The sequence below is a fragment of the Coregonus clupeaformis genome, chromosome 24, assembly GCF_020615455.1.
Source record: "Coregonus clupeaformis isolate EN_2021a chromosome 24, ASM2061545v1, whole genome shotgun sequence".
Classification (NCBI taxonomy): Eukaryota; Metazoa; Chordata; class Actinopteri; order Salmoniformes; family Salmonidae; genus Coregonus; species Coregonus clupeaformis.
In genome coordinates, this window is record NC_059215.1 from 60,386,843 (window position 1) to 60,406,843 (window position 20,001).

At 44.6% G+C, this 20,001-nt stretch overlaps 2 protein-coding genes and 1 non-coding gene across 3 annotated transcripts in view; 1 reads left to right on the forward strand and 2 right to left on the reverse strand.

The window, feature by feature from the left end:
- The window catches only part of LOC121537666 (protein TANC1-like), a 45,770-nt gene extending 44,599 nt beyond the window's left edge, over positions 1–1,171 (reverse strand). The window contains exon 1 of the mRNA XM_045206944.1: positions 1,111–1,171. Coding sequence (XP_045062879.1) covers positions 1,111–1,171 — 61 coding nt within the window. The remainder of the gene's footprint in view (positions 1–1,110) is intronic.
- A 742-nt stretch (positions 1,172–1,913) lies between these two features.
- On the reverse strand, positions 1,914–19,890 carry LOC121537665 (plakophilin-4). The gene is given in 22 exon segments (XM_041845248.2): positions 1,914–3,111; positions 3,967–4,040; positions 4,257–4,388; positions 6,613–6,733; positions 6,923–7,015; positions 7,017–7,201; positions 7,317–7,467; positions 7,735–7,908; positions 8,134–8,322; positions 8,555–8,672; positions 8,849–9,032; positions 9,454–9,667; positions 10,421–10,553; positions 10,982–11,210; positions 11,477–11,656; positions 14,233–14,809; positions 15,249–15,433; positions 16,127–16,267; positions 16,654–16,691; positions 16,839–16,960; positions 18,970–19,127; positions 19,640–19,890. Coding segments are annotated over 21 exon segments (3,654 nt in total). The 5' UTR covers positions 19,111–19,127; positions 19,640–19,890; the 3' UTR covers positions 1,914–2,838.
- Positions 15,044–15,116, forward strand: trnaa-ugc. Its single transcript has one exon. It is a non-coding gene; the product is annotated as a tRNA-Ala (tRNA).
- Positions 19,891–20,001: the final 111 nt, after the last annotated feature.

Genomic DNA, 20,001 nt, shown 5'->3' on the forward strand with positions numbered 1-20,001 from the left:
TAAAATGATTTAAAACTTGTAAGAAAAAGCTATATACTGTAGCTATACACTGAGTATACCAAACATTAGGAACACCTTCCTAATATTGAGCTGCACCCAAGAACAGCCTCAATTCATCAGGGCATGGACTCTGAAAGGTGTTGAAAGCGTTCCACAGGGATGCTGGCCCATTTTGACTCAAATGCTTCCCACAGTTTTGTCAAGTTGGCTGGATGTCCTTTGGGTGGTAGACCATTTTTGATACACACGGGAAACTGTTGAGTGTGAAAAACCCAGCTGTGTTGCAGTTCTTGACACAAACCGGTGTGCCTGGCATCTACTACCATATACTGTTCAAAGGCACTTCAATATGTTGTCTTGCCCATTCACCCTTTGAATGGCACACATGCACAATCCATGTCTCAATTGTCTCAAGGCTTAAAAATCCTTCTTTAACCTGTCTCCTCCCCTTCATCTACACTGATTGAAGTGGATTTAACAAGTGACACCAATAAGGGATCATAGCTTTCAACTGGATTCACCTGGTCAGTCTGTGTAATGGAAAGAGCAGGTGTTCTTAATGTTTTATATAGTCAGTGTACAGTATGTCCCTTATGACCAAAAATGTTATTGATCATTTCAGTATCTTCTTTTTGTGGGTCAGGGCTGTTTGTTTAACCCACTCCAACTTCTCGTGACACACTTTAGGTCTGAGAGCAACTTACAGCAGTGGGACGCAGCATTCACTCCTTAATTAGGCTAATTGAAATGGCTCTATACTCAAACACCCGGGGACAGAAAATTCAGAGCAGCCAAGTAGCTACCGTCTTCAATTAGGGCGAGTCCTACTAACGTCGAGGATTGGTTTCACTTCGCCAGAAACTATCTCTGCTCCGAGACTGATACAACAGAGACAGTACCCAGATTCCAGAACCATCCCCATGGCTCCCAGAACCGGAAATCCATCAGTAGCCTATCGGTAGAAATTTCGACTCAGCCTTTTATCAACAAAATCATGTGACACTATTATAGTCAGTGAAAAGGTGTTTGTTCCCTGTGAGTGTCTATTAACCTGGCACAAACTGTAATGGGTGCAGTGTTGTTGATGTTGTTGTTTGTTCTCTTTCTTACCTGGATCCCTCCTGCTCCTCTTCTCTTCTTTCCTACTCCTCCCAAATACTGCTTTGAACATGTTAATCTGATTACAGGGAGTCCTGTGAAAAATAGTCAATGCAAATATATGATTCCCTCTGCAAAAAGTGCTATTGCGGACACATGACCACAGACTCCTAGATGAGGGAACACTAGTCATGGGAAGATATGGATTATGATGAGCCATAACATATCCTCATCAGGCACAGGGGTCTGGAATGAAACCTGACAAAAATGGAAATGTGGAGAATGGTAAAAATGAATGGATGCAGCTCAATGTGTAATGGATTCCAGATTAGCAAAGAAAATTAGACTTGAAAACAAATGCGAGGCACATGTTGAAATCCGTTATTTCATCTATTACTTAAGAATGAATTCATACATGATACAGTAAAAAACGTTTTTTTTTGCAATAACAACTTTGACGCGACACCTTAAGGATTATGTAAACTGCAACGTTAAACAATGTAACGGTTTGTCATGCCCTGATACTTCACGCATCTAGAAGTTGGCTCACAAAACAGCCGACAACCTCACACTTAACAGTACAAGCAAAATATACCTGTTAAAAAGAAGAGTCAAGTTTAGTTCGTCGACGTTTCTTCAAAACAACGCCTTTCCCCCCATAGCTATAGAAATGTTCAATGCATGAGCGGAGCAGTGATCCATCCTCGAAGTTGGTGTTGCTGATGAAAGGCTCTCTCTCGTGCGCTCTCTGGGAGCTGGGTGCGCGCGCCCTCTAAGTGAAGAACGTTTGGATGACAAAAAAAATCACCAACACCTGCAATTCCCATTCCACTGCTGATTTATTTAACCATGCCTCATTTTCACAACTTCTGAATCTTTTTTAGTGTTATGATACGCTCTTTTTTAATCTTCATACACTTCCATTTGACACATGGCACATCTTCGCCAGTGTTGGACAACATACAACAGGGCGTTTTGGGGGAAATTCACACACTTAAATAAATAAATAAATCATACAAAATTCACAAGACACCATATCATACATACACAGTCTACACATTGAATACAGTAATGTTCTGTAACAACACAGTGTAACAGTTTTTATTTCTCTGTACAAATAGTATTTGACATTTCACAGATATGACTTCATGATATATATTTGGCCAACATACAAATTATTTATTTTACTCAAAATACAAATTCACATTATTTTCCATTTGGCTGTAGTCGATTCACCAAGCCAGTTATTCATTATTTGGTGCCCTTACTATATATAGCTAACATATATTGAACATCATATTAATTTGTATTTTGAGTAAACTATCCCTTTAATGTTTATTTTTACGCAACACTTCTTCAGCACTCTCTCCATTCTCCACATTTCCAACTAAGCGGATGCTTGGCTCGTATCCAACCAACCTCATCATAAAGCCAAACAGACCTTTCTTACTGCTGAGAAAAACTAGAACAAACTCTCCTATCATAGAACAAGTTCTTTGGCTGACATTACACCACTCCAGAAAACAACAAGGTCTTTCCCACTGGAATCACACACACATGAACACACACACATACAGACACACTCATGTTCTTTCTGTCTCTCACATTTCTCTTTTTATCTCACACATACGCACAAACACACACAGATAGACCAACACCTCCTCCCACACACAGACACACATACAGTATGTAGCTTAAACTGATGAGTCAGTCCATGGTTTCTACACGGTTTCTCCACCCCTACACCCAGGAGTCAGGGGATCCAGTGTACTGGTTAGCCCTCTGAGAAGGCCTCCTCGTGGTGGAGTAGAAGTCCACGTAGTTAGTGGTGTTGGTATTGGATTTCAGTCTGTTAGATTGGGTTGTGTTGTATCTCTCTGTGGAGGTCAGGTCCACTGGCTCGTCCTGGTAAGGCCCAGGCTCCTCCTCCCCGTAACCTTGCGGTGATGACAGATACATTCTGTAGTTGTTGTAAGTATTCCTATCCGGATCGTCGGAGTAGAACACATCTTCCTGCCGGTAAAACAAAAGACAAACTCTTAAGACAAACTCAATCCCTTCAACACAACAAACATGGGTCCTACATGAGAGGAGAGGGACTATTACACACAATCAGTGATGTAGTGGTAAAAATAATAGGTGGTAATCTCTGATTGCAGTCCGCAGTCCTATACTTTCAATGCATTTTTCCAGAAAAGGTGGGTAAACCCTCTTCCAAAATAAATTATTTACCCTGCACTACACCACTGAACACAATGAAAGAACAAACTTTTAAGATACATTTAATCCCTTTAACACAAGAAAGGCTCTATGCGGACTCAGTGGGCACCACTACACCCAATGAAGGACAACAGGGTTGTGTAATCTTATTTTATGTAACAGAAAGAGCATTTAAAGGCCCAGTGCATTCAAAATTGAGATTTTCCTGTGTTTTATATATATTTCCACACTGAGTTTGGAATAATACTGTGAAATTGTGAAAATTATGATAATGCCCTTTTAGTGTAAGAGCTGTTTGAATGACCACCTGAAATTTCAGCCTGTTTCGGTGGGATGGAGTTTTGGAGTGCCCGGTATGTCACCAGGCGGTAAATTTGTTAACAGACCAATACAAAAGAGGGTTCCAAACCTCTCTGCCAATAATAGCTAGTTTTCCCCACTCAGACCACTCCCAGACAGTCCTAGCAAAATTCTTGCTTGAGAAATTGCTCTTTGCTAAGATGCTATTGTCGACTCTTTTTGACACATTTTATTGAAAACAATCACAGTAAGGTACATAATTGTTACGCAGAAATGATTTGATATTGAGATAAAAACAGCTGCATTGGACCTTTAAGACACCAGAACCACAACTTATTTTTGTCTTACCTGGGACCTAGGATAGTCCTCTCTTGATGGTGAGGAATAGGACCCGATAAAATATGGTGTTTGCTTTTCTGACCCTGAAAGTAAAAACAAAGAAAAAAATACAAGCATGAGGCATGGTTAACTCCGTTCATACAACCTGCCTCAAAACCACATCCAAAAATGTAAGTAAATGATATCTTCATCCAACCATGTCTTCAATTCTACTAAGCTGTGTGTATGAAACATTCAAAATATATCAAATGTACACAAAAAATGTACTGGTGAATAAAAATATCTTCCTCATGGCTTACCTGTATACTGGTTTTTATGTAAACTGTTGTCTCCATAATATGTATCGAGTTGCATAGATGACTGAGCCCTCTGGTAGTTCGAGCTGGGTCTTCTGATCCCTAACATGGCAGGAGAGGAGGTTGCACTACCACCTGAGAAGACACAATAACGTCAACACAGAAATGAAGCACCGTGGTGGCGACATTTCCATTCATTCAATCAGTCAAATCAACAACATTATACAGTGAGGGAAAAAAGTATTTAATCCCCTGCTGATTTTGTACGTTTGCCCACTGACAAAGAAATGATCAGTCTATAATTTTATTGGTAGGTTTATCTGAACAGTGAGAGACAGAATAACAACAAAAAAATCCAGAAAAACGCATGTCAGAAATGTTATAAATCGATTTGCATTTTATTGAGGGAAATAAGTATTTGACCCCCTCTCAATCAGAAAGATTTCTGGCTCCCAGGTGTCTTTTATACAGGTAACGAGCTGAGATTAGGAGCACACTCTTAAAGGGAGTGCTCCTAATCTCAGCTTGTTACCTGTATAAAAGACACCTGTCCACAGAAGCAATCAATCAATCAGATTCCAAATTCTCCACCATGGCCAAGACCAAAGAGCTCTCCAAGGATGTCAGGGACAAGATTGTAGACCTACACAAGGCTGGAATGGGCTACAAGACCATCGCCAAGCAGCTTGATGAGAAGGTGACAACAGTTGGTGCGATTATTTGCAAATGGAAGAAACACAAAATAACTGTCAATCTCCCTCGGCCTGGGGCTCCATGCAAGATCTCACCTCGTGGAGTTGAAATGATCATGAGAACGGTGAGGAATCAGCCCAGAACTACACGGGAGGATCTTGTCAATGATCTCAAGGCAGCTGGGACCATAGTCACCAAGAAAACAATTGGTAACACACTACGCCGTGAAGGACTGAAATCCTGCAGCGCCCGCAAGGTCCCCCTGCTCAAGAAAGCACATATACAGGGCCATCTGAAGTTTGCCAATGAACATGTGAATGATTCAGAGGAGAACTGCGTGAAAGTGTTGTGGTCAGATGAGACCAAAAGTGAGCTCTTTGGCATCAACTCAACTCGACGTGTTTGGAGGAGGAGGAATGCTGCCTATGACCCCAAGAACACCATCGCCACCGTCAAACATGGAGGTGGAAACATTATGCTTTGGGGGTGTTTTTCTGCTAAGGGGACAGGACAACTTCACCGCATCAAAGGGACGATGGACAGGGCCATGTACCGTCAAATCTTGGGTGAGAACCTCCTTCCCTCAGCCAGGGCATTGAAAATGGGTCGTGGATGGGTATTCCAGCATGACAATGACCCAAAACACACGGCCAAGGCAACAAAGGAGTGGCTCAAGAAGAAGCACATTAAAGTCCTGGAGTGGTCTCCAGACCTTAATCCAATAGAAAATCTGTGGAGGGAGCTGAAGGTTCGAGTTGCCAAACGTCAGGCTCGAAACCTTAATGACTTGGAGAAGATCTGCAAAGAGGAGTGGGACAAAATCCCTCCTGAGATGTGTGCAAACCTGGTGGCCAACTACAAGAAACGTCTGACCTCTGTGATTGCCAACAAGGGTTTTGCCACCAAGTACTAAGTCATATTTTGCAGAGGGGTCAAATACTTATTTCCCTCATTAAAATGCAAATCAATTTATAACATTTTTGACATGCGTTTTTCAGGATTATTTTGTTGTTATTCTGTCTCTCACTGTTCAAATAAACCTACCATTACAATTATAGACTGATCATGTCTTTGTCAGTGGGCAAACGTACAAAATCAGCAGGGGATCAAATACTTTTTTCCCTCACTGTATTTATAAACCACTTATCAGAAAGTGCTTTACAGTAATTTTGATTTGATTTATTAGGATCACCATTAGCCGACGCCAATGGCGACAGCTAGTCTTACTGGGGCCTGACATATAACGAAAAAGACATTACAGACAAAATACTTTACAATTTACATACATTTAAAAACATTAACATGTGGTGTGTGTGTGTGCATCTATCAGTTACACATACATGTCAGTACGTACACACAACAAGTAGGTCACATGGGGGAGAGGCGTTGTGTCGTGAGGTGTTGCTTTATTAGTTTTTTTGAAACCAGGTTTGATGTTCACTTGAGCTATATAAGATGGAAGGGAGTTCCATGCATTCATGGCTCTGTATAATACTGCACGTTTCCTTGAATTTGTTACCCTGGTGGTAACCCGGGTCTAGACCTCAAAGTGCAAGCAGAAGCACAGTGGCAGGGAACAATCCTTGAGAGGAATCAGACCCGGAGGGAAGGTCCATTGTGGTGTGTGTTAATGAGTAGTTTGAACATGATAGTTGAGTGCTCTCACCTGATTGGCGGGGCACGGGGGACATCTGTAAGGTGCTAGTAGGCAGGGTTGGTTGAGACCTGTACCTGTCTCTCTCCAGAGTGGACACAGGAGTGATGAAATGACCGTGGTGCCATCCGTCCTACAACACAGAGATAATAGCTACTCTCAGGACAATGACGTTTTACCTCTGCAAAACTGGATATTAAGGTATTTTAAGCAGAGATCAGTTCAGTTTTTGCAAGGTAAAATGGAGCCAAGTCTCCAACTTTTGATATTAGTTAAGCGATTATACCAAAACCATTGACTTGCGAAGACACAGTGATCTGACCTGTTTGTAGAGGGTGCGCAGGTCCCTGTACTGCCACAGCGTGTTGAGGACCTGAGCCGCAGCCTTCACCACCTTCATAGAATAACCCCCTCCCCCTGCCCTTACTGATGTCCACCAGCTTCTCGATGCCCCCCGTGTCTGCCAGGGCCTTGGCGTTCTCCATGTTCCTGCTGGTGACTTCGTGGAGCGTGCAGCAGACAGAAGCCACCGTCTCATCAGACAGCAGGGAGGGGCTGCCCCCAGGGAGACGGTTCACCAGGTCCCGCATCGCATACTTTCCTGTAGTGGGGAGACAGGGGACATGAAGACTTATAAGTGTGTGCGTGTGAGAAAGAGAGAGAGTTTCTGTGTGTGTGTGTGTAGGTGCGCATGTGCACGTGCGTGCGTGTCTGACCTATAAGTTCCTTGTTCCTGCTGTCCAGGGCCATGTTCCTTAGAGCGGTGGCCACAGAGCAGACAACCCTGTCGTTGTCCATCCTCAGCAGCTCCACCAGGATAGGAAGCCCCTTCTCCTTGCGCACCGCCGCACGGATGTAGGCCGCAAACTGCACACAGGGATTATGATTTCTATTGTATTTTTATTTAACCTTTATTTACCCAGGAAGTCCCATTATGTTATCACAGTCCCATTATCATGATGTAACATTTCAATAATACCAGATAAACAGTGTAAAGCAAAGCATAACAGACATGAGTGTCGTGTGGGTTGCTGGTCTCTTGCAAAATAGATTTTATCTCAATGAGACTCAATCAGATATCTTAATGAGACTAACCTGTATAAACAAAGGTTACAATGAAAAAAAGTTGTGCACCTTCCAGTTTCCAGCGGAGAGGTTCTGAAGGGATCCGGCGGAGCCCTCCAGGGTGGCAGGGTTGGAGCTCTCTGCCAGCAGGCTGAGGTAGGGCTTCACCACGGCCGGGTGCCACAGCATCTCTGCCCCCCGCGGAGGCTTACCAAACCCCGGGATGGGCCCAACGCCGTCCCACTGAAAACATAATGAAAAGCAAGAGGCTGAGCGAGATAGTCAGTCAGTTCTAATCAAATCTTGGAGGAGAAACACCATAGAAGGGAAGAAACGTTGAGAGAATGTATCAGCGATGTGTCTTAGCTATTGTTATGTGTTAATTCTAACACATTTCCAGGCGCCTTTATCATAGGTGTCGAAGTGTGACTCAGCCAAGGAAAGTGGATAACCCCATACTATACACACCTTATCATCCAGCCAACTCCTCTTCTTCTTCCTCTTCTTGCCCCAGCAGAGGTAGTCTAGGTCCTTACCGGGGGACCCGTAGCCCAGCAGGGCATCCAGCTCCTGAGTCCCCAGCAGGCAAGACGAGGGCATCTCTATCTCCAGACGGTAGGACAGGTTCCTCAGAGTACACACACAGTTCTCCACAATCTGGGAGAGGAGGGGGAAGCATTTCAGTGATGCACACAATACACACACACATATACACACACAAAGGGGGTAAGATCAGGAAGTTTAAGTTGGGATAGCAGAGATGGATGGGCAGAAACTGAGTGAAGATGGCTGGTCTAATTCTGGATAAAGTAGAGGGGGTTCAGGCAGGTGAGGTGCATGTCATTGTTTCTGGACTAGCCTAAATGTACTACTCTTATAGTAAGCCCACCTTGCTGTCGAAGTCAGAGGTGTGAACACAGGCCTTGAGGACATAGAGAAGGGAATCCACCAGGCCCTCACAACCCCTCAGCTGACCCCTGGCCTCCTCTCCTGCTGAACTTAGGTTCCTGTGGCAAAACACAGCAGACAGGTCAACAATACAACCACATAGACAATACATACAGGTTTACAGCCACATGAACACACACACACACACAGAAGAAGAAAGCCATTTAGCAGACGCTTTAATCCAAAGCGATTTACAGTCATCGGATCTTACAGGGATGACTTCCTCACTCCTCACCTGAGGCAGCCGGTGGTGTTGCGCAGCAGGAGAGAGGAGTGGAACTTGAGCTTGGTCTCCTCTCGGTAGTTGGCGCTGCTCCAGCCGGAGTGGGGGATGACCACAGTGTTGGTCAGGGTTCTCAGAGCGTCCCTGATGATGGTCATCTTGACCGCGTCGCACGACGACAGGTTCCACAGCACCCCTAGTGGTAACGGGGGATAGGCACAGATGTAGTGAGCAGAGGACACGTGCTGAGGTGCGGCCATAAGGTTGTATCCTGTCATCCCTCACTTGATAATGAAGAGATAGGCAAGAAATACTGTATCAGCAAGCAAGCATATATATAGATCTAGACCCCTCAAACTCAACTCTGGACCTCAAACTACACTAAGTTTGTTCATTGTTCCCCTCTAATCAGGGACTGATTCAGACCTGGGACACCAGGTGGGTGCAATTAATGATCAGGTAGAACAGAAAACCAGCAGGCTCCGGACCTCATAGGGTAAGAGTTGAATACCCCTGATCTAGACAGTCATAAAAACAGGCAGACAGCTAAAACAAACAAAAAACTAAAAAAGGAGACAGACAGACAGACAGACAGACAATGAGGCAGAGAGACGTACCAGTGACCAGCTCCCTGACTTCGTTGTCGGTGGTCTTCCTCAGCAGTCTGAGCAGAGCGGGGATGCCACCAGAGTTCCTCAGGGCCACCTTGTTGTCGTCTGTAGCTTTGCCATAAACCAGGTTCCTCAGGGCTCCGCAGGCACTCTTCTGCACCTCCACAGCCTTGTGGTCCAGCAGGTCCACTAGGTGCTGGATACCTCCCAGGTGACACACCTGTTAGAAGAGGGTCAAGGTCACACACACCTGGAGCTGACAAAACCAAAAAGGTGTAATCAATAACACTGTTATTTAAGCAATAAGGCCCGATAGGGTGTGGTATATGGCCAATATACCACGTCTAAGGGCTGTTCTTAAGCACGACGCAATGTAGAGTGCCTGGATACAGCCCTTAGCCGTGGTATATTGGCAATATACCACAAACACACCGAGGTGCCTTATTGCTATTATAAACTGGTTACCAACGTAATTAGAACAGTAAAAATAAATGGTCATACTAGTGGTATACGGTCTGATATACCAGAGCTTTCAGCCAATCAGCATTCAGGGCTCAAACCACCCAGTTTATATTCATGTTTTTAACACTATCCTTTATATTAATTCACCTTTTACTGCAGTGGGCTAAATCAGGGTCACACAGAGTGTTTCTTGGTAGTCTTAAACAAATCTACTTTGAAACAAAAGTATACGCCTCACACACATGGTTATGGGCTTTAAAAAAAGAAGTCAACTGTACCATGTCAGATATAGAGTTGAAATGTATTACACTTTGAGTTTGCATACCAATATTACACTTTATATACATCACAGAAGACTGAAATATAACAATACCGTTTGAAAAAAAGTAATAACATTCCACCCATGAGGGCACTAGAGGGAGATTTGGTCATTTGACTGCAGAAAAGGGCTATGTGTTTGTGCTTTCAAATCCTCTCTAGGGAAGGACTGTTTGATCAGGCATCATGTTACCTCCACTTTGATGCGGTTGTCTCCGTAACACAGGTGCTGGAGGTAGGCTGCAGCGTTGGCCTGGACAGAGGGGAAGTGATGCTGCAGCATGCGGATCACCTCAGGAAGCGCGGGGTCACGCCATGAAAACTCCCTACAGAGGGTGGGGAGGGAGAGAGAGAAGGAGAGAGATGAGAGGGAGAGAAAGAGATAGAGGGAGAGAGATGGGGGAGGGAGAGAGAGATAGAGGGAGAGAGATGGGGAGAGAGGGAGAGAAAGTGAGTCTAAAAGCAATTTTCAATATATCGCTTCCATCATCAATGACACATCAATAAAACTCACATTTCATAATCTATACTGTATATTCTTATTGTGTACAGTATATATTTACAAACATTACTATTTTTCTTATTTTTTATTACTTATTGTGTATTTTTTTTACTGTACCGTTTACACCCTGTGTCCTGCGGACATGAACAATAAACTTTGATCTGAATTCATAAATAACATGTCAGGATGTAATCATCGCGTGGCTCGACGTGTGTGTGAGTGTGTGTGTGATGGTGCGTCGTGTATTTGTACCTAGGGTCCTTCTCTATACTGTCTATGGAGGGGGACCTTGTGGCAGCCCTGTCAACCAGACCAGAGTGCCTGGAGAAAGAGTTCTCATTGGGCCCCTGTCCCTGCTGGGAGACCCTGTAGGGGTCTGCGTATGACCCTGCGGTGTTCAGCCCATAGCTGCTTCTTTGGTACGCCAGGGTGCTGCAATGGCTTGTGGTCCTCTGGAGGGTCCGCTGAAGGTTTGCCGCACCTGGGAATACAAAGACACGGATACATTCAGGATGGGGCGTAGCCTAGAACACACACACACACACACACACACACACACACACACACACCTCTCCGCTTTGAGTCTGTTTAACTGCATCTCCAAAGATGTGTCTTAGAAAAGACAGCCCACATATGAATATCGTGTTGACTGTAGATTACAAACTAGTTATAACACACTGTGCAAGACTCTGGTCCCAATGGCCCTAGCCATGTGTAGTTGTGTCTGCTGGTAGTGTGTTGCAGTACCTGTGAGTGTCCTGTAGATAGCGCTGTGTGATCCGTGGTGGGTGTGGGTGGGGCTGTGATACAGGGGGCTGTGGAAGGCTCTGTCGTCGTAGACAGGCGTGATGTGGCAGTCAGGAGACATGGCCATCCTCATATCCTGGTCCAGTGGGCTGTGGTGAGTGGCGTAGGAGCTGTGCAGACCTGGACACACACGCAGCAGGGGAACATTAATTGGCTTTACATTATTTACACTGTGTCAGCTGTCAAGATGGGCTTTGAGGACAATGTTGTTGGTGATGGAATGTGGAGAAACGTGGTGAAATTCTTCATCAACCCTTAAATCAAAAATAATATTACAATCTGTAATCAGTTGTGTTGTATGTTGGTTGTGAATGATTAATTGTAGGCTGCTATACAGTGTGAGAGTAGATCTATGTTCATGGTTGAGGTTGATGTAAGTGGTTTAGTATTTAGCATTTATCAGGATCCCCATTAGCTACTACCAAGGCAGCAGCTACTCTTCCTGGGGTCAAAACAGGGTTAAAACAGTTACATCACAACAAAACAGCCTACATCATAAATAAATCAATACAACATACAAGACATTATTACTCTAATATTACACATTTACAATATAAAATCCACAATTACAATCTGTGTGTGTAGAGTGCGTGTCTCTTCACAGTCTGCGTTGTGCCGTCGGGTGGTGTTTTATTCGTTTTTTAAATCTGATTTCACTGCTAGCTTGAGTTACCTGATGTGGAAGAGAGTTCTATGTAGTCATGGTTCTATGTAGTACTGTGCGTTTCCCAGAGTGTTCTGGACTTGGGGAATGTGAAGAGAACCCTGGTGGCATGTCTTGTGGGGTATGTATGGGTGTCTGAGCTGTGTGTTAGCTGTTTGAACAGACAGTTCGGTGCTTTCAACACGTCAATACCTCTCACAAAGACTAGTAGTGATGCAGTCAATCTCTCCTCTACTTTGAGCCAGGTGAGATTGACATGCGTTCTTGATACTAGCCCTCCATGTACATTTAAGGGCCAGCCGTGCTGCTCTGTTCTGGGCCAACTGTAATTTGCCTATGTCCTTCTTTGCAGCACTTGACCATATAACTGGGCAGTAGTCCAGGTGTGATGAAACTGTAGACCTGAGTTGATTGTGATGTCAAGAAAACAGAGCAGAGCTTTATCACAGACAGACCAATCTTAGCTAACGTTGCATCAATATGTTTTGACCATGACAGTTTACAATCTAGGGTTACACCAAGCAGTTTAGTCTCCTGTACATGTTCAATCGCCCCATTATTCATTATAAGATTTAGATAAGGTTTAGGGTTTAGCGAAAGATTTGTCCCAAATATAATGCTGGTTGAAGTGACCACACCAATATAAGAGTGCATCTTGGATGGTTGCAGTCTATTGTTGAACCTCTTTTGAAAGCTCAACCTATTGAGATATACTGTGCAGTAAAGGCCTACGGCCAACAAGAATCCCCTGCATGCCTCTGCTTCAGTGTAACGAGCTGTAAAAGGCAACGCTTTATGGTTCTCCAGGGCGCACTTGATTCACTTTGCCAATAGGCTCCTTTCGTTTGGCCCTGTAAAATAGATGGAAACCAATCCATGCTGCTTTGTCATGTTCTACCAAACAATACCCCCAGAGCAGAGCAGTGCTCTGAATGACTCTGGTTATGCCTCAAATGGCACCCTATTCCCTATATAGTGCACTACTTTTGCCCAGAGCCCTATGGTTAACCTTTGAACAAGGGATTTATAAAACAGGGCTATGTGGGTCAGTAGGCTAGGCTCATTGATATGATGCGCTGCAGGATGGATCAGGATACAGGACAAACACATCTCTCTGTCACCAACACTACAGATCTAGTATTTAGTTCATATCATCCCTTTCACACAGAAACCAATGGACCTCTACAAAGCTGAATCGATTCAGAAAGACAAGTTCTCTGCACGTAAATCAGAAGAGAGCCTGGTTCCGTTTGACCCTTTTCAAGTATATTTTTCCTACCCTTTAACCAGCATAAATCCTTACTTGCTACATCCATTTTTGGACTTAAATTACATTCATAATAAATACATGATACTGTATATACCCATTGATTCTTGAAGAATACAACTTAAATAAATGCCTCATGAACTTAGTTCAATTGTTTTAGAGCCCCAAAATATAAGCTTGTTATACTCCAATGTTTGTAAACAAAGTAAATGTGAATAAACACTGTATAGCAGGGTTCCCCAACTGGCGGCCCACCGGGGTTTTGATTTTAAATCTGTTCCAAAGTATTCCGACGCATAACAGAGATACTGTATATGTGATCGCATATAAATGTAAGCAAGGTTTGAAATGATTCGGTTTTAGTCAAATATTAGATCTGTTTGGGCTTCTTGCGGTCAATTTGCAGTCTACAAATTATTTGTCATTATGTTCCGGCCCGCTGACCATCCGCTCAAGAAAAAATCATCCCGTGGCTGAATCTAGTTGATGATCCCTGCTGTATAGCCTTAAAACATGGTTAAAACTATTATTCTGATGGATGGTCAGTCCTTGCATACATAGCGCTTGCTTTGAATTTGAGAGTGGTTAAAGTTATCCAGGCCTATCCCTATTGTTACCAAAGCTAAGGCGGGGTGACTGCTTTGTTATTGTTTTAATTAAGGATTCCAGCTTTAAGTGCATGTGTGTGTCTGTGTGTATGTGTGAACGTGTGTGCATGTGTGTGTCTGTGTGTGTTTCGAGGCAGAGTCCTGCTGTATGACTAACCAGTGAGGCTGTCAGGGCGTGACAGGGGCAGCGCGGTCCTCTCATAGAGCCCGTAGGCGTCATGTCCGTAGTGGAGAGCCTGGGTCTGAGCCCCCTGGCGGGGCAGTGTGGAGCCGTAGTGCTGGGGAACAGCCGTCATACAGGACCTCAGAGGAGAGCCAGACAGCCCCCTCCCCTCCACCAGAGACAGAGTAGACCCCAGGCACCCGGAGATACTACCCGTCGCCTGGTGAGGTGAGGTGGCATGACTGGCGCTGCCTGGACGGGGGCTGGTCCGGAGAGGGGAGTCGCCGTTCCCGTTCCTCTGGTGGGTGGGGGAGTAGGGAGAGGTGGCGCGCTGGAAGGAGGGGGTGGTGCCTGGACCAGGCGGGGAGGAGGGGGGCATGGTGGTCCCGGGGAAGATGCTGGCGAGGGGTTTGGGCTCGGTGAGGATGGGTGAGCCGTAGGCGCTGCCGCCCTGGGAGGTGCGGAGAGAGACCCGGGACGGGGACACGGCGCCCCCCACACCACACACAGGAGACTGGCCGCGGGAGGGGAGGGAGCCCATCCTCCTCATCACCCGCCCTGACGCTGAGGCCTGGGATAGGAGGGAGTAGGGTGAGTGGGGGAGAGATACCGGATGTCAGAGAGTGGGGGAGAGATATGGACAAGGCACGACACACAGGAAAGCCAATTCAGTCCTTGATACCTATGGATCTTTAACCTTGCGTTATATACAGTTTGAGTAGGTTAACTATGATAATATATAAATAGGCAGGCATTTAAAAGGTTATATCATATATATAGATATATATGTTGGCATATAAATAGGGCCCCTGTAGCTCAGTTGGTAGAGCATGGCGCTTGCAACGCCAGGGTTGTGGGTTCGATTCCCACGGGGGGCCAGTATGAAAATGTATGCACTCACTAACTGTAAGTCGCTCTGGATAAGAGCGTCTGCTAAATGACTAAAATGTAAAATGTAAAGATTTTGTCCGTCTCTACACAGTAGAGTTGGGTTAGTGTACATTAGCTACCTGTGCAGAGGCCTGTCCCTCTGCCCGGGAGCTCCTGCCGTGACCGGGGCTTCCCCTGGGGCCGCTGCCTGACAGCACGTGTCTGGGCTCTGACAGAACCACATTCTCTCTGCTCACACTGTAGTAACTCATGCTACTGTCCTGGTATCCACTATCTGCATATGACGTCATATGGGCCACAGATCCTGTGAGAGGGTAGGGGAGGGGTAGAAGCGAGGAGAGGGGGGATGTAGGAGAGAGAAGAGGGGAGGGAGGGTGGAGAGGAAGCAGAGGACAGAATTACGTTTGAATGATGGATTGCCTTATTGATCTTTATGTCTATTTCAGAACTAGGCTACACAGTGAATTAGCATTTATGCAATCGATACATTCATAATCAATACAGCATGCCATGGTATGTAAAATATACGTTTCTATTTAAATAAATATTGTCATTAAGTTATAGAATGTGCCCGCTTAGGATGATATACTGTTTATTGTGCATAATATGGCCAAATGAAGTCTGTTGTTACATTAGTTGTAAATGTTGTCTTAATATTTAATAAGTAAACCTACGTTATATACTGTATGTTGTGTCGCAGTACCTGGTATACTTTGATGTTATTCCACAGCTACGTTTTATTTCAAAGAAGTTTCTGCTTTTTTATTTCAAAGCATTTTCAGTTTTTTTTTGTTTTTTTTCAAAGCATTTTTGCCTTTTCACTTTCAAAACGTTTTCCGCTTTTTGATGTCAAATCATTCCTTTTGAGTTAAAAAAAAATTCTGCCCAGCAGATTCCATCTAGCCCTAAACATTCTATATTCTCCATGCTAAATCTAAACTGCAAAACAAGAAGAAGAAAAAGTCAGATGAAAAAGAGGATGCAGGAAGTAACAGACCCTCACTGTCATGCAGGGATGCCCTCTCCGGTTCAGGGAGGTAGAGTGACCCGTGACCCTGATCAGCTCTGAAGAGACGGGAGGGTGACTGATGAGAGCTGTCCATTACAGCAGCCCGGTGCTCTCCCGTACCAGACACATCTACTGAGGAAAACAAGATGGCGTCACGTCAACCGTCCTGTGATCGCTATCAAGATTGCTTCAACTCACAGGAGGTTGGTGGCACCTTAATTGGGGAGAACGGACTCGTGGTAATGACTGGAGTGGAATTGGTGGAATGGTATCAAATACATCAAACACATGGTTTCCAGGTGTTTGATGCCATTCCATTTGCTCTGTTCCTTATTATGAGCCATTCTCCCCTCAGCAGCCTCCTGTGGTTCAAACGTAGCTTATCTCAAAAGCAGTTTATGATAGCACTCGCTACATCCCTTTGTACTTGTGCTATCTTTGGGCAACCCTATGGGTGTCTTTACAATAGGATTTCAATAGGGGTCAATATGATTTGAATATGGGAGAAGCTGTACCTGTGGATCTCCAAGCAAAGGACTTCTCAGATGAGTCACTGTCAAGGAGAGAAGGTAGTCAAATAATGGAGGGAAGGGATGGGGCAGGACAGGGATGGAGAGGAGATGAGAGTTAGATCAATATGACAGTTTACAATGTAATCCTGTGTGTGTATTTGTGTGTGTGTGTGTGTGTGTGTGTGTACCTGCTACTGGCATCATCATCATCGCCAGGCGACTCAGCTCCCAGCATGCACCTCTCCAGTTGACTGGCGACGATCTGACGCTCCTCCTCCAGCTCCCGGGTCAGACGCTCAAACTGGAGCTCCTACGGCAACACGGAAGGGACAAATGGTAGAATCATACTCGCCGAATGACATTTTCTTTCACTGACAACAACTTCCATTGTGTTAACAATAACCAAGGTACACAGCCTTTGGCATGCTCGCTCTGCGTCGATTTTAGAGCATTTTGACGTTTGACCTGTAAAATATTTATGGTCCAAATGAATAAGTCAACAAAAGAGGCTTTGTGGCATTAAGGTCAGAGCTACCCAGAAACATCAGTCCGATTTCATACTGAACAGGGACGGGTCATGTGTTTCTTAATGTGTTTGTTCCAAGTGAACATTATTATAAGAAGTCAATTAAAAACCCTTCAGGGCTACAAATGTCTAAAATGAGTATATAGACTATGCAGACTTTATAGGCCATGAGGTGAGACTAACCGCTAAATGATTAAGCGTCATCACTTGGAAGCAGTCAGTGCCACAGTGGCAGCCAGCCACCAGCTTGAACAGGATGGGTTCTTATCAGGATGGGGTCCTGCCAATGATTCCTCCTCCCATGCCAAGCAGTGCCAGGTTGTGTCTAGTACTGTACCAGCTGACTGGTGAACTGGAGGGGTCACTGACTGACTGCCCATTGTCAGGGGGTCACAAACACAAAGTGTCTCTGTCTGGTAAATGGCGTCGACCCCAGAGTTTAGATCCTGTCTACACACACTACTAGAGAGAACCAGATGACACACTGTAATCCTGCAATCACACAGGAAAGTCAGCCAGAGACAGAGTGAGTGAGTGCAACACACACACAGTGCACACACACACAGTGCACACACACACAGTGCACACACTCACTCACACCAGAGAATTACTGGGCTCAACCAAGCACATCACACAAGCAAACACACACAGGGCGTAAACACACACACACAATAAATACAAGGGGGAAAACCCAGCAACCCACATACACTCCCTGACAGCTGTCTTAACTTCAACAGTTTGCAGTGCATTAGGGACCTCAGTGAAATACACGCTAGGCCTAGTGCTTTAACTCCACCTCCAGATCTAGATTAGGATAGAGATGGGATGGACCATTCCAGGAAAACTAAACCAGCGGGGCACAGTGTCCATCCTACATACTGGTACCAAATATTCCGTGACAACAAGAAAACCGTCATTCTATTTCTATGGATAAGACTTCATTCTTACTAGAATGTCTTATTGTCTTGGGACTTTTGACACTAACATGGCACTGGGTTTGCCCACTCAGCATACTGTTTGCTACAGCAACTGATGGACTCCTATCACTATTCACTATGAAAATGCTGATTTTGTACAGATTATTACTGTGGCTCATCATACTACTACAGTTAGCTGACCTCCACACTTCTGCTGACTCTTTACAAAATTTGACAGAATTCAAAAGAGAGAAACCCATTAGAAAACACTCAGCCTAAAGCTTTAGGGGTCGAATTCCATCAAAACAGCATTGCCATATTTATGCAGCAATACAGTCTACGTAAAAAAAAAAAAAGAAGAAAAAATATTCATTTTTTTATATAAAAAATACAAGAAGATCTTGAAAATCTCATCAGGAAGACAGTTCCAGCTTTCAGAATAAGACGAAAATGAAAAATATTAATTTGCAGTTTTATGACGGGTTTGATTAAACGTCTGGAATATTGTGTGACATTCACATTTTTCATCACTCATTTCTGTACTAGCACTCAGGAGGACACAATTGTGAGGTAGCCTACACTGTAAATCTGTAAATCATTTATCTGTAAATACCCTGCTTTCCCACAATTCTGATTGAGCGACAGTCTCAGAAAACACTGCTTGATCAAAGGAGGTAATCTCCTTGTGCATTCTAGCATCTCTAAATGCATAACATAACAGCAGAAGGGAAACGGGAAGGGAGGGGGTGATATAAAAAGAGAGATGGAGAGGGAAAGAGACTCATAGAACTAGAACGAGATGGGGAGAGGCATACCTACTGCGAGAGAGAGAGGGAGCGAGAGAACGAGAGGAGAAAAAGAGCGAACTAAACATACCTGTTCTTTGACGGAGGCCAGTAGGTTGTTGGTAGTGGTGTCTGCTTGGCTGTGCCCGCTCGGTCCCTCTCTGGCCGCCACAGACCTTTCACCTTCCCCCTCCTCCCCCATCTCCGCTGCCCGTTGCTCCGGGGATGGCATCCTCCACCCTCTCTGCCCTTTGGAGACATGCCCAGTACACATTACACACACAATATGTTACTGTCCAGCACTAAAACCAAACAAGGATTGCAGTGCATGGAAGGCCCAATTGCTTGCTATGTCATTTTTCTACCTATTGGCAATGCATGCACTACCACCAATGTGACAGGCTGAGAAGCACTGCACAGCACTTCAACTAGAAGCCACTGTCAATGGTATGACAGCTTTCCAATGCAAGATACTTCTGCATTACATGAGGGTATTGGTGCAGCCAGTTCAATGAAAATGGACTGCGGTCAGCATGATAGTATGATGATACACTGAAGCTATAAACCCATGATATATACATTGTAACAAACAAAAGCACCGTGTTTGAAGTGTGAACATGCAAGAGAAAATGTACACGGCGCATGTGGATATTGAGAAGGTGAAACATCCGACACTACCTAGGTTGAAATGATAGAATCATGCATTTACAATTCTGCAACAGCTGCTTACTTACGAGGCACGAGCTAGTGCGATTCCTTACCCGCCAGATGTTGATGATGTACCAGTACTGCTCAGGGTATACGTCGGTTAGGAATCGATTTTCCATACGATCGCGACAGCTTCATTTTACACAGTGTCGCTAAGACTACATTTCTTGTTCATCCGTTAGAAATTATTTAAACAATATTCCATGCATTGGCGAATGTCAGTATTATTATTTATGCATGTGCCTTGCCTGTCCAAAATCTACCCAGCTACCGTGCAATTGACTTCTGTGGCACCCACCCACGATTCAGGATAGATGTGACGTCACCATGCGGTTTGTACGCCGAGGTATTTGTATGGTAATTCGCTGGGACCACCGGAATACTGCACACTGTATGCACCTTACAAATAATTGTT